Genomic DNA, 15,899 nt, shown 5'->3' on the forward strand with positions numbered 1-15,899 from the left:
TTCTAATTGTGTTCTCAGTATATTCTTCATCTATATTTTTATCTCATTTTCATCCTGCTGAAGCTTCAAGAGTGACATAATTATGCTTTTAATTTATTGTAGTAGTGGCTGGTGATCTCATATGCAGTCAAGACTTGATATGCAGTAAGCACTATTCAAACGTATAGCTAGACATGCAGACTGTAGTCTAAACAGATGACACAATGGCAAGTAAAAATAGTTGTTTCCAGGTAGCTAAGAGACATTCACAGAGAATAAGCAATAGAGCTGACAGCATCTTCCTCTGTAATTAGCAAAAGCTGTTTATTCACTTTACATGGAATGTCCTAGTTCTGACAGTTAGCAGGTAGGAAGAGCTATGACACATTGTTAGTTGGTGTTGGGACTATACACAGAACCATTGAGGAGACCAGACAACTTGGAGCGTGGCCTAGTCTTTACCCTTCCTGTCACTAACTGACATGCCAAGGCTTAGGCAGGGAACAACAACAGCAGCTTCCAAAAAAGCTGCAGCAAAAGCGAGCTGCAGAGAGTGTGCCCTGCTGAGATTTTGCATGTGTTTACTGCATACAGGCATCTTGCTGCATGCTGACTTTAGGTCACTACTCATCAATGAACAGACAACTGTAATGTTAATATATCTCACGGCTAAAGCTTTGCCCTTCATATGCTCTCATTTTCCGTATTTGTGGATGTATATGTAAATGCATATAGCTGTAAATATATGTGTGTGTGTATTTACATAACTATTTAGGTGAATGTACATATGCATGCATATAAAGAAAGGGAAAAATTGGTCTTGTATATAGTTTTAACAAATGGGAACTTGGCTTCTACTTTTGTTTTCTTTGGTTAAACCACAAAAAGTCAGTAACTGAATCATGAGCTTTGCATCCCTGAATTACAGTTTCTCACCTCACTCTTAAACTAGGAAGGATTAACATAGTTTCTCACTGCCACCTGTTCTGTATATTATACATGGAGTAAGTAACAGGCAGCTGTGAATTACAGGGCTATAATGCCAACAAGGAACTTTGGTGGTGCTATAAACCATTGTGTCAGTTGTTTTCAGCAATAGGCAGAACTCTGTGATATTATAGACAGCTAGCTCTGCAGCATAAATTTATTGCTGTTACTGCTGTTGTCATTATTTTAGACTTTCTGTAGTATGTAAGAATTCCTGTTTCTTTGTAGAAACAGATCCATAAGAACCCATGCACTGACAGCATTTACACTGATTTTGTTCAACAAACTTCCTTCTCCCCAAGATTTACATTAATTTATAAATGAACTAAACAGCAGAAGGCAACACTAAAATAAAAGTCAAGCTGTAAAGTAGGTTTCTTGGAAACCTTTTCTCTTAGACCATTTGAGTAAGCTCCATGACTAAGTTACATCAGATCTCTGGTGATCACTGGAAGGACAAGGTCATCAGTGCGGTGTATAGCTTGCACTAGATCTCAGACCACTCCTTAATTACTTCCCTGGCTCCACTGCTCCTTAATGCTATTTACTTTTTTGGCCACATCCTGACATAGTTCTTGGTGGTCTCTGGGTAAATCTGCAGTAAAACTATGTTCTGGTTAATAGGAATGCTTGGATATATTTAAATGGGAATCACTGACCTGATGTCCCTGTAATTTCTCTGCTAAATGAACTTCTATTGGGATGGCGTTTCCCAAACTTTATTGGACCATTGGTTCATAACTTATCTGTGTGGTGGAGAAAATGCCATTACTTCCTTAGGTTGCCAAGGCCATCTGCCATGCAGTGATTAGCCAGGCATATGCCAATTCATTTAGTATGTCTGACAAGGTTTTAGGCATAGTAGCTGCACGCACAACTATGAGTCACTTGCAAACTTTTTTCTTCCTTGTCAACTTCTGTATTAAATATTTTCTTTTTCTTAGGGTTATTTATGTCCAAATGAGTTTATTGCAACTCAGGGACCATTACCAGGAACAGTGGGTGATTTCTGGAGAATGGTGTGGGAGACAAGAGCAAAAACACTTGTGATGCTTACACAGTGTTTTGAAAAAGGACGGGTGAGTCACCACTGTACAAATTAACAGCATTTGAGTTAATTGGAAATTTTGTATGTAGTTTCTGTCAGGATTATAATATGATCATTGTTAATTAGTCATCATCTCCCTGCAGATAAGATGTCATCAGTACTGGCCAGAAGATAATAAGCCAGTGACTGTGTTTGGGGATATAGTGATTACTAAACTGATGGAAGATATTCAAATCGATTGGACCATCAGAGATCTAAAAATTGAAAGGGTAAGCCAAAACTGGAATGCGATTGAATAAAACCCATCCAACCCAAAGAACATTAAATGTGCTCCATCCCACCCAAGTACCCTCAGTATTCTTTTAATCTGTTAATGTGTATGTACTGTACTGCCTGCTTTTCCTTTTCCTACATTTTATTTTCAGTCCTATTTGTATTTGGTTTGGTTTAGTTTCTTTTTCCTGAGAATTATCCCATTTTCTGTCTCAAAGAGCTCAGATTTTGTCCGATATGCTATGAAGAGTCTGTCAAGGTTACTGAATCTCTGGTCTGGTGGGAGGTGAAGTTTTTATTTGGACACCTCAGTTGTCTCTTCTAGAAAGGAGTAATCCTAACCATTCTAGGATCAGACAAATCCCTTTGGGTGTATCCCTCTCAGATTAAAGGGCAAGATTCTCTGGTGCAGTGCAGCTGTTTGCATTGTACCACCAGACGTATTGGCCTCCACCCCCAGAAGATTCACCCAGTATAAAAGAGAATCATCAGTATTACTCCCACTCCATGTCCTGGGAAGGGGGTTGGGGGCCACAGCATTGATGTTCGTCTTTGCCACGATCCACAACTACGGTTTCCACTCTGAAAAATTGGCACCCAGCATTAAGTCAGACCAGCAGGTAGGCTCAGAAAGCAATCTGGGCATGATGAATCACAATTAAGTTAGCCTTCTTTTTCACTCCCGACATTGGCCTGTGTTGTATGTAGTTCAGACATATACTAGGACCTGAAATTGGCTATCCAAATACAAGCATTACCATCCTGTGGCATGTGCACATGACAAAGGGGATTGCCTTAGTCGTCACCCCATAAGGACATGTTGTGCATATAGTACAGGACAACTGAACATTTTAAAATGAGAGATGACAAACTTTTTTCAGCGAAAACAAGACATAAACAAGACCAGAAGAGGAATTATTTAGAGTAGAAATGCATGTCAGCAAAATGTGAAGTCACCTGTGTTAACCAGGGTGAGGCAGGGAGGAGAGGAGAAAGGAAAAAGGAAAAGAAAAAACCTGAACTAGGTGATCCATTTACTATAGCTGAACTATGCTGCACAAAAATCTATGATGTCCTTTATAAGCATGTCATTGAATGTGCCATACTGATGGCTTTAAGATTGTACTTCATCTTCCATTCACAAATGGGTAGAGTCTTGATGATCTTCCAATGAAGGTAAAAGGCATATGTGAGGCAAATCATTCACAGTTATTGCCATATTATGTCTTTTGGTTTTATGCTTTGCAATTTTAAAAATATAGACTCACAGTAGTTGCTCCATATAGTTGTTCACAGTTGTTCAGTTTTTCTTGCAATATGAAAAGAAAGAGTGGTTGGTTCAAAATGAAAAAAAGAAAGGAACTGGTTCATTACACAACAGTTGCAGCTGTGGTACTCCTTGCTGCTAGAGACTGTGAATACTACAATCTTATCAGGCTTCATAAAATCTGGAGAAATTAGTATAAGAAAATTCTGACAACTACTATTAAATTTTGAGATACCATCTCTTGACTGAGGCAGTTCACAAGTCACAAGATATTAAGAATGGCAACGGTGTTCTGTGGAACTAGATACATTTTTGTCATGTTTTGTTGGTCTAGACAGGCCTTTGGCATGATCCTGTGCTTTTACTCTTATGTCCTTCTTAGTTAATTTAGATATAAGATCATAACCTGCTCTTTTCTTTGAGTCACTGTTGTTGCTGCTCTCACTGAGAGGATATCAAACACTTACTTAGAAAATAAAGCTGTTTACCAGTGTATGTGTGTTAGCCTTCGCTGCATTAGATCAATGGCTGCTTTCTCCTAAATAAATTTGTCATCCAAGTTCACTAAACTTCTAACTGAGCCATAGAAACCTCAACGGGTAATCAACAAATTACATTGATACAGTGACTGAAGCCAAATGGAGAGTGGCTGTTGAAGTCATTAATACTTCCTGAAAGATGGACTTGATGCCATCTCTCAAAAGACCTGCCATCAGACACATGCAACACAAATTGTCCCTTGATAAAAGTGCCTATTACAGTGCTGCTGTTCTGACTTTCCTTTTTCACATGAAATTGCTGAGAAGATTACATGTAGCTTACTAGATCTTCTGTCACATTTCTTCTGCAAAAACTGCCTTATCTTACATTCTTAAGCATGGAGACTGCATGATGGTGCGGCAGTGTAACTTCACTTCTTGGCCAGAACATGGAGTCCCTGAGACTACTGCACCAATTATCCATTTTGTAAAACTTATCCGTGCAAGCCGAGCACATGATAACACACCACTGGTGGTTCACTGCAGGTAAGCATATTCACCAAATCATCATTTAGTGTCTTAGAATTTCAAATGCATGTTAATGCTTAGGGAAGTTGCCAGGAGACAGTGAAAACTGAGTACACAGGTATGGTTTGAGTATGGACAGCAGTGAAGGTTTGTTTAGCAGAGCTCCTTAGTCCTTTCTAGGAATTAAAATGTCAAAGCATGTCTATTTTTCTGTTTGTGAAAAACCCACTGAGGTGATGTCAGTGAAACACTTAACAGTTACCATAAGATATTGCTAGATTTATCTCAGTTTTCCCTATATCATAAGAAGAGGAAAGACATGTTGTGTTTAATTACTTCTATTATAATTATACCCCTTGTTAAGAAATAAGTTTAAAAAATGTATTCAAAATGTACATCACATCAAAGAGAAGAAACTATTTGGGAGCCACAGAGAATGACAAATAGGAATAAAGGTTTGCATATGCCAGACTTCAAACTTGGATGCCTGTAAACAGCTAAAATCTATATTTAGGCTCTTAAATGAGTAGTTTGGTGGTTAGAGTTGTTCAGCTGTCACGGTTCCCACTGATTTCATACTCAGCACCCTTAATGTGCTTTTCAAAGAGTGTGTGGGGAAGGCTAAATCTTCACGAAAGTGGTGAGTATGCTTGTGTTTCATACGCAGGTCTGAGTTCCCACTGAATGAGTGGGCACGCTCCAAAATAGCAATCTGGACTCAGAGGTCTGCAGCTAATTCTCTTTCTCACTGTCACTTAGCATGAGTCTGAAAATATGTGGAAGTAAAAGCTGGGTTTGGTGCCACAAATCTCTTCCCTAACTATCCAGTTTATCCTGCATGGGAATTCTTTTTATTTGTCCTCAGTGTCTTATGGGTGCACCCACAATGGGAGATAAAGCTTCATTTTATTTGGTATGGTTGTCACTGACAGCTTGACATTTCCCTCTACAGCAGGGGCCAGAGAGACTATTACTGGAGAAAACCACAGGTTTTGTTGTTTTGAGGACACTTAATGTTCCCTGGGGCCACTCTGCAGTGATTCCTATCCCCTTTTCACAAGACAGTTACTTAAAGGGGCCAGCAAGGGCCAGATACCCCACCTGTGCTCAAATTCCTGGTGGTTATAAAGTGGCATAATGTATTCTTATGTTCAGAAAACTCATTCATTACTTTCAACTCATTAGAACTTGCAGGTTCAAGAGAGTTTTGCTCTACATTTCCTGATTATCTGCAGTGATATACTCTCCATTTATTACACTGATTGCAGAGTTATTACACTGATAGCAATTTTGAGAAAATCCCGTGTTGTTTTGTCTCAAACACCAAAAGCATCACAGAAGCGAAGTATGATTTCACAAAATCTTGTGATGTCTTTTTCTTTGAATTAGTGAGCTCTAGAAAATTCACAGAAAAGTTGAAGAACCATTTTTCCAATTTTAAAGCTTTGGTTTAGTTATACCTCGTTTGTCAGGTGCAACCCCTTGCAAAATCAAAATCAGAACATGGCACAAATCCAGATTTCACTTGATCCCATTCAGGAAGGAGAAACACAATTAAATACTGAAAAAGATTTATTTTTCTGAAGTTTTCTTTTCACACTTAAGCTTAATTTAACCAGAATATTCTAAGAAAGTATTTTATGCTAAAAAAACCCAACAAACCCAACTTTCTTTTATTTTGTGTATTGTGTTTGCAGTGCTGGTGTTGGAAGAACAGGTGTTTATATTGCACTTGACCATTTAACCCAACATGTAAATGACCATGATTTTGTGGATATCTATGGGCTTGTAGCTGAGTTAAGAAGTGAAAGAATGTGTATGGTACAGAATCTGGTAAGATTTTTATATTTATAAATGATAATATAATATATAATAAAAATATTCATAATATATTTATTTATATATTTATCTATATCTTTACCTCATCTTCGGCAGCTGCACTTCAGAGGATTTTGTGAGACCTTCTGGCAATACTGTGTCATGCTGTTTCTTGTATGGTGCAGCCTGATTACCAGTTGCTTTCAGTTTTTCCATTTGAAGTCTTGCTGCAGCTAAACAAGTGCCAGGACTTTCCTGTGATGATAAATTGTGGGAATATTTTTTTCATCATTGTTTTGCATATTTTACTAGGAATAGAATAATTTAAAAATAAGGCAAAGTCTGGAGGAAAATTTAATGTCTTCCAGTTATAAAAAAAGACTTTCAAATAATTAAGAATGTAAATCATTCTATCTGGGAAAATAACTTGTCACACATGTATAGCCCAGTTATGTATGCTCCACTCTCCCCTGGCAAACCCAGAAAGATTTTCATTGCTAAATGCTCACAAGTAGCTGTGTGAATGCAAGAGATGATGGAGCTTTCAGAGTCTGCCTTCTGAACTGGAATAAGCAATCTTAACTCCACTGAAATTTAAGACCTTTGTTCTAGAAATCCATAATTGTCTAGTGGATCCATTTATCATCTTGCCAAGTCAAGTACAAAGGCTAGTTTGAAACAATGCCATGCTATAGCTTCAGTAAGCAAGCTGTTAAAAAGTGTAATGTAATGAAGTAAGTTGTACTTCAGAAGCCTGTGAAAATCTGCTTTAATTACTCATGGCTCTAGAGCTGTGACCCTGAAACATACCCTTGTAAGCAAATTTCTCTTGTAAATCTGAGACACTTAAATTGAAAATTGATGGCAGTTCTGAAATAAAATAGCAATTTTTGAGCAGAAAAATTACACTAATGTATTTACCTGTGCAAAAGTTAGGGGAGATAAAGTTATTTGGGTCATCTCCATCTATGGAGTGGAGGTATTGAAAACCCATCTGGACAAGGTCCTGGGCAACATGCTTTAGCTGACCCAGCTTGAGCAGTGGGGAGGTTGCACATGATGATCTCAAGAGGTCTCTTTCAATCTGGACAAGTCTGTGATCTGGCTTATTTTCAGCCTGTACGTATTTTCCTGCTATCTGTTTTCATTCTCTGTTTCATTCTTGCACTGCCTTATTTTGTTTTTCTCTTTTCAGCAATCATTACCCCGTTACTTTATGTCCTTGGAAGTAACTTCAGATGCCTACTGTTTGCATTGTAATCAGTTAAAAATGATCCTACAGTACAAGTATTACTAAAAGTAATGCGGGGCTTTTTTGCTCTTAGCAATGGGGTATGCTCCTAGAACACATATATTTAGATTAACTTTTGCATTTGAGTGCACCCTGGTGGTTTTCTCTGTACTAGAAAGACAGAAATTTTCTTATCTAAATATTGCATTCATGTGGTTCATTTTCTTCGGTCTAGTGGCAAAAAGTAATCACATGTATTTTCATAGAACAAAACTTTACAGAAAATGATGGAATAGCCTATTAGTCTCAGTTATGATTCGTCTAATTTCACATATCTTCCCTGGGCATAAGGATTAACATGGTTTGGGAAATTTTAATGCAGTATACCTTGTAATGAGTGAAATCGAATCAGGCATATGCGACATAGTCAAGTATTGAGATTGCTGAGTTAAACTTCAGTTACTTTGAGAACATCTTGATGTTATATGGAAAATTTGAAAGTTTTTTCGTATTAGAAGTACATTTTTCTTTTAATCAAATGTCTTTAAATTAATGTCTTACAGGCACAATACATATTTTTGCATCAATGTGTATTGGATCTGTTGACAATCAAGGGAAGTAGTCAGCCCATATGTTTTGTAAACTATTCAGAGCTGCAAAAGATGGACTCTCTGGATGCCATGGAAGGTAAGGAGCTACAGATTGTCTCAAAATTATTTTTTCATAACAGGTGCATTGACTGTCCAAATGAAGAAGCAGAAAAAAATACTTTGACGTGGGTTTTGGCTTCAGTAGTGTAAATTTCTAGCATTTTGCTGCTCTTCAGTCTCACTCATAGAAACAGTCATTGCTTAAGCTTTCCACTTTTTTTCCCTGCAAGATCCTTTAAATTCAGCCAAAGCACTTATCTGCCATTAGTCACTATTTATTTACTAGGTAAGTTAATCAAATGTATCTGTTTCTTTTGTAGGTGATGTGGAGCTTGAATGGGAAGAAACTACCATGTAAATACTAAGACTACACATTAAAGATAACACGATTTTGAAAGTCAAATTCATATTTTTCTAAGCACAGGGGCCAAAGTGAATTCCCCTATTTTGATGATTAAAACAACCACAGATGACTGAAACATCTTTTCTTCTATCAATGTGCCTTCATAGATACGTTAAAGTATTTTATCCAGATCACTGAGCAATAATGATTTGCACTTCTGGTGTTACATGAATATTGCATTCAGTATATATTTAAATAGAAAGTGTGTTTAAACATACTCCTTTTTTCCAGTTATAAGAAAAATGAGCCAAATATGATGTAAAAATTTCATATTCCCATTGAACTTATTTTGATGTGAATTTGCTGTGTTCTTTGTTGTTTGGTTTTAAGTAAAAGCTACAGTTCCTTGAATCTTTCTTGCTAGATTGGTTTCAATGTTGTCAGCTCTTGCAGATTAATCCCAGTACTACCACAGTGATCTTTACCTAACTGTATGTTCTTGTATTTTAAATCTTTTTTTTTTTATGAGCGGTAGCATATCAGCTCGTCATCCTGAACAGCTGAAGAGTCACCTTCTGACATGGGGAGGATTATTCAGGTTTTACAGAGCATACAGTAGCTCTTCAGGGACACTTGGGGCTATTTAAGCTGTTTTATAATCAGCAGATTGTGTTTTTTAAATGTACAATGGTGATTGCATATGTTCAGTGCTGAAGTTAGTATTGTACAATCCTGCTACTTTTTCAAGCAGATAAAGTAAAACTATACATTTATTATGTATATTATAATTGTTCTATTAGGTTGACTTGAGTAGTATCTATCAACAGAGTAATATCTGTCAGTATTACATTGACATGAGTAATAGAGCATTTAAAATTCATTCACATTTCTTAAATATAACACTGGTATTTTGAAAGGTTACTCAAAATTTAGTAGCAATATATTTTATATCAAAAAAATGTTGCTCCTTCCTCAGGTTTAGCAAATCACTGTAGACACTGAAAAGTTTGGGAATTAATATTTGGAGATTTAATAAAAAAAGCCACCTTCCATGCCCACTGACTATCATTATCAGAACTAGATCTGAAACAGGAATGAGAGAAGTATTCTCTTATTTGAGAAGCAAAGTAAAAAGTGGTAGAGTAGGAAGACCAGAGAGACAAACTGTGTGCCCTGGTTTTACATAGAAGTGACAGTATTTAGTTGATACTATGGGGGAGAAGAATTGGTTGCTAAGGTTTTCTCTGTGTAAAGAAATGTAGCATTTTGAGTAACACTAAAACTGTGGCCTTAATCTGAGATGCAAAACATAATAGCAAAATTACTTTGGAGTTGCCATCTTATGTTCTGTTTAGACAGTAGAAATCCATACCCTTGTTGAGGCGTCAAGCTCAGGGAAGTCAGACAAACCTCTTTTGAACCTTGGAGAATGTGTGTCTGTGGGTGTGTTTATGTGCACACACTCTGAACAGGGTAGTAAATGAACAAAACTTGCTATTTCTTAGCTGTAGCTCACAGACAGAAAATTCTATACAGTATGTAACATGGCACTTTTTCATAAGTAACGGTAGGTGTTTGTTGTCTTTTGAGAAGCTGGCAAGGATGGTGCAGTGAGGACCCTTTGTAATGTAGCAAAAAAGTGCCAAATACCTAAAATGAAAATCAAGAGACAGCATTTAAGGAGATGGAAGTGGTCTGCAGAGATATTTTGGGCAACTTGTCTTTCAGGAAGACTGACAGTACTGTAAACATCACCTGTCAAGATAAAAAGAAAACAATGCCTTTTAAAGCTGGATGGAGGGAGAAAGAGGTGATGTCCACAGCTGTTCAAGTCTCTGGCAGAGATTCGGTACAGCTCTAGTTTCATTTGGTTCCTATGAAACATGTGTTCTTCATTTATTATACATGCACTTTAAAGTATTCTGACAAATTGCTTATAGGGACTTACAAATGTTTTTCATGATTTGTATTTGTACTTGGTAGCAGCACATGCAGCTCTGTGGTAAATTGATGTTATAGAGTCATAATCTTGTATAATATATCCACAGTGGTGGGATATATGTGTGTGTGTCATTCCCCTTTCAATTGAAAGAGAAAGCTAAGAAGCCTTACGCAACTTACAGATGAACTCCAGAAGTTCCATGTGTTCCATGTTTTATAAAATACTTTACTTAAAACGAAGATTCCTACATCCTCCTTTAGAGACTTGCCTGTGTGTGGTCAAACACTGCATTCAGTAGCATGCTTGTCTGACAACTTAGCTACTAGAAAATGGGACTCTCATTTCTGTAGGGGAAAAATAATAATAATAGAAAGTAATTCAAATAGTTTTTTGTATAATTTGATGAAAGCAATCTGATACATGCTACCTTGATGCATTTTGTATTGTCTTTAGGGTAAAAGCAAATATGAAGCACAAACTGGCCACAATTCATAAGATACATGGTCAGGGAAAGAAGTATCTCCAAGCAGTTCTTTCCAAGAACGGATTTTCAGTATAAATACAGCAGTAGTTCACTGACCTGCTTGTGTGCCTGCCTGCCAGTGGTTTACAGGGATGGGGGGGACCTGTGTATAAGGAGATCCCCCATACCACTGTTCAGTCATGAAGAAAGAATTTTCACATAGTCTCTTGTCTTCCAGCCCTCCTTCATTTACACAGTGACACCTGTAGTGTGCTATTGACAGAACTGGAAAGCCAGAAGCAAGCAGAATTTGTCCAATTGCTTTCTAAAGAATGAATATATATGAAAAGCAGCAGACCATTTTCATTTTTAGTGATGCCACTTAATTTTGTATAGATTCTTGGTGTTAATAAGATAGCAAGAGTGTACTCTATCAAAATTAGAAACTGAATAAACAAAAACTGAAGAATACACAAATTTTGTAGGATTATTACAATTGTATTGAAATTAGGTCATACTGTATTAAATTATTCAGGTAATTTCTACATAAACAGATATATCTCCATACACAGAAGAAACAGCCTTTATAGCTAGTTCTGTTAGATATCATTGGAAGAGGCTACTGTCAGTGTCCTCAGAAACTGATCAGGTCTATTTACAAAAGTAATAGGCAGATCATCATTTAAAATGCTTTTTTATACTGTTGCAGGAGTGATAAAAATACGCATTCAAACTTGTGCTTTTACTGTATGTACAGAGCTATTCAGTAATTCAATTTCATAATGTGTGAAAGATTAATAATGTGTATTAATCTCTGTAACACCCTCTGTGTACTGCTGCCATACAAAGTATGCTCATATGCAGTTACTAAGAGACAAAGCAGCAAAGAATGAATCAGTCATACTTCATCCTGAGGTACATGGCAGCAAGCTTTCCTGGTTACATACAGGTATGACAAAGCCTTCTATATGTGGACATGAATTTGCAGAGATTTAGGAGACAAAACCCCTTGAGGTCTGTGGCCAGAAGAGATTTTTTTTTCTGAAAATATTTGGACAGCAAGTTAAAATTAAACTGGAAAAGTACTTGTTTCAATGTATGTATTCCATGTGTATCAAGCGTTACACAAGATTATTGTCTATCCATGGAAGGAAAAAATAAAAATAGATCCAAATTAATTTTTGTTTTCGGAACTATGAAAGTTCTGAAACAGCTAACAGTTAGCTCTCTGTTTTAGGGGCTATCCATGTGGTAAAATTGAATTCAGGTTTGTTTTATAATTAAGTTACATGCCCATTCAGTGCTGCAAAACCTGCAATGCATTGTATGCATAGACTGTAACTGGAAGCCATTGACACATGGGGTTGGACATATCTTTGTCAGTTTTGAGTTTAAGGAAATGAGTCACAGAAAATGTACTGAAAGTGATCCACTGTTTCAACACTTCTCCATGACTGTTGTGTCACCACTCCGTCTATGGTGTTGAAAAGACAAGTCCACTCAACACTGTTCTCCATTTTATTCTGTTTCCTAATGCTGTATTGTGACTGTATTAGAAGGAATTGTAAACAGTAATATGGATCATCTGAATTCAGATCCTGCAGGCATGACCTACATTTATACATCACTCTTGGGTAAGGTGTGTAGTGGTTTTATTTCAAACCTTCTCTCTATTCCTTTCCCTATGAGTTGATTTCCAGATGACGTCACAGAGTATCAGCTGCATTTCTGTGCTGGCACTTGCCCAGAATACATTTTCTGTCCTGTCCTCTCTGGGACTATGTTTATGAGGTATGAGACAAGCACAACCAACTTTTGTGCTGATCTCAGAGCTGAACTGTGCTATCAGTTGCATATCTTTGCAGGATTGCCACTGTATACAATTGTAAGGATAAACTGGTTTCCTATCCAGAAGTTCCCTCTACTGCTATAGTAAATCCTGATACAAATCGTAGCACTGGTTTAGTTCAGTGTCAGCTGAAGATAGCAAAATTAATCCAATGTTTGGTATTTTGCACACTCGATGAATCCAATGTTTGGTATTATTCTCTTTTCCCAAATGATGGTGAACTAATAACTCATTTTAATTATTTATTCTTTCATCTCCCTTATCATGTAGGCTCTTTCTCAGATCCCACTATGGAAGGAACACTGAAAATCAGTGGCTTTGCAGCATGGAATAGCAATGTCTGTGGTATCTTTCACAGATCTGACATCATCATACAAAGTTTTCATGAAGTTGTGTCTCTGTAATGCATTTGAAAAACAACATTTAGAAGGTTTCAGTTATATTTGGATCATCTTACTCTGCTTGTTGATTGGTGTTACCAGGGTGATCTTTTTGTAGGATGACAGCTGCACCCAGCTATCCACTGTAATCATGAATAAACCATTCCAGAACTCTTTACAGTCAATAATGAGCTGAAGGAAGTTTTACAAGGATGTTCCCAAACTCTTTTACAGGTGATGGAGTTCTGAATGATATAAAAAGAATACTTGGATACTGGAAACCTAATATGCAGCAAAAGCTCCACCATTCACAGTTGCATTCCATGAAGTCTGCTGAGCAGGAAGTGTGTCCTAGAATGCATAGAGCATACTTGGGACAACATCACACAACCTATGAGCAGAGTACTGCAAGATACAGGGCACTCTTGCAGGATCGCACTTCAATCAGCTTTACTATCAAGTGTTCCTACCTCGCTTTAAAAACACTGATTATGACAGCTGGCAACATCCTTTTTGGTTTAACTTAGTGCTAGGAAACAAAGCACTCTATTTAGTCCATTGTTTCACTAATCTTTTATACATAAACAAATATTTTGACACCACAAATGTAGAACGTCGGCAGATAGTACAGACAAAGAAGATTACTTTCTTCCACTAATGGAGGCATTAAACCTGTATGTCCCCCTCTCTCCCTCAGTCTGCTGTCTGCACATGCTCACCAGTTGAGGATAACTGCAGATGAGTAAAATCTATCCACTTTTAATTTGATTAATACATTGGTAATCCCTTTCTCAGAATCCAGCATATAGCACTTACAAAACTGTGCCTTTTCATTTATCAGTCTGCTGGGATTCACAGCAGCTCCATTTAACTATTTTTCTTACAGAATTCTGCTAGTTCTGTGCCAGTATAAAAGAAACAATGCACATAGCATCAGTTTGGGCTTGTGTATTGTGCACAGAATTCTTAAACGACCTGCAAGAACACAATACTGCATCCCAGGCATGCACAAGGAATTGACCCGAGGGGACTGGCTGCCTAGCATGAAATCTTGCTCTCTTCTGAGAACAGGATAGTTATCTGACAAGACACTGTCCAGGTCAGGGAGTCCAGAGGAAGTTCCCGAAACTGACTGATGTTTGCATGGAGGATTTTAATCTGAACCTTTCTCTACCAAGGCTAAAAAGAAAATTCAGGCTAGCATTGCCATCATTGTCAGCAACTCATCTTCGTTGCTTAGGACACTAAGAAGCAAAACTTCATGTTCAATTGGTATTAACAGTGCCTTAAACGTACAAAGACATGCTGCCTTTATCATGGTTAACATGTAAAGTTTCACACATTTCTCTCCTTTGTATCTTTGTGGTTTTTTCCTCTTTTGCACTGGAAATTTGGAAATATATTGACTTTTGAATAGTTACAGGTTGTCTTAGGAAAATAGTGAGCTGCCCTGGTAAAACAGCCATAAAGGAGGATGCTTTGATAAAAAATATTCTATAATAATGTCCATATTATTGCAATTTCTCATAAATATGCTTACTTCCTGTGGAGTGGCCATTATTGTAGGAACACATCTACTGAACGTACTGTACACTAAGAATGTGACTGAATACTCAAGAAGGCAGATGCATTTGTCACTTCTTGATTTCCCATTCTTTTTGCCCTTCCAATTCTTCTTATCCTTTACTGGCACTCCTAAGCAGGTTCTGGGGACATATCAGGTTGCTGGTTAATGGAGGTTAATTGTGTCAGCTATACTAGCTCTGCGCCAAATTTAATGAGGCAAACATTCCTCTCCTGCATACTGGTGTGCATCCCCTGAAACAGAAGGGATCCCTGACATTGCTGCCAGAGCCAACTGGCAGTCAGAGAAAGATGGTCCTGTGCTAGTGTGGGAGAAAAGCTGCATTTAGTTCCAAGTTTTCACAGACTTTGCATGTCTGAAACAAATCACTTAATTTCTGTATATCTATCTCAACTCCCTAAGCAAGCAAGCAGCCAAGAAACTTGTATTAAACCTTTTTTCCTAATATTTATGTGTCCTATGTATTTGGAAGGTCTGTGAGGAAAGCATTTTCTCGCAAAATGCTTTTTACACCACCTATCACAACTAAGAACACTGTCAAAGTAATACATTCTTTCTCCTATAGCTTCATCCCAAACCAAAGAAATGGCCAGTAGGTTGTCAAGAGCCACCATGGGAACCATCACTGCCACACAACACACATGCTTTACTTCGCCTGCACCATCCTTTCAGTTTTCTCATCCTGACAATAAAGAACTAGGGGTAGGGAGGGCATTAGCTAAGACAGCATTTGAAGAAAGCTAATATCATCTTTCTAGAAAGGTTCCAAGTGAGCGCCCCAGGAGCCCAGCAGGTACATGTCACAAAAGGCACCTTCCTGCTTTTCCAGTCTTTGGGGAAAAAAAAAAAATCTCTTGGCTGTGTGTCTGGAATAATAGAAGAATTACAAAAATTAACTTCAGATGCTAGTCTTTTCTAACTTGTGATTGCTGCTAAGATATCACATCCACACATCCTTTATCACACACACATGCACAAGCAGATACTCAAGCTCTTGAAAGTAAAGGCACATCTAAATTGGTCAGATCAGGCATGATTAGCTTGCTTTAGGTTAGCAAAGGGAAGTATAACCTGGAT

General features: G+C 37.5%; 1 protein-coding gene across 11 annotated transcripts in view; it reads left to right on the forward strand.

Moving 5' to 3' along the window:
* Positions 1–15,269, forward strand: part of PTPRQ (protein tyrosine phosphatase receptor type Q) — a 133,673-nt gene extending 118,404 nt beyond the window's left edge. For all 11 annotated transcript variants that reach the window (XM_065669496.1, XM_065669481.1, XM_065669504.1 and 8 more), the window contains 6 exons: positions 1,911–2,045; positions 2,158–2,283; positions 4,431–4,579; positions 6,259–6,394; positions 8,174–8,297; positions 8,581–15,269. In XM_065669496.1, the coding sequence (XP_065525568.1) occupies positions 1,911–2,045; positions 2,158–2,283; positions 4,431–4,579; positions 6,259–6,394; positions 8,174–8,297; positions 8,581–8,618 (708 nt within the window). In that variant the 3' untranslated portion in view covers positions 8,619–15,269. The remainder of the gene's footprint in view (positions 1–1,910; positions 2,046–2,157; positions 2,284–4,430; positions 4,580–6,258; positions 6,395–8,173; positions 8,298–8,580) is intronic.
* Positions 15,270–15,899: the final 630 nt, after the last annotated feature.

Source organism: Lathamus discolor, chromosome 1 (assembly GCF_037157495.1).
Source record: "Lathamus discolor isolate bLatDis1 chromosome 1, bLatDis1.hap1, whole genome shotgun sequence".
NCBI lineage: Eukaryota > Metazoa > Chordata > Aves > Psittaciformes > Psittacidae > Lathamus > Lathamus discolor.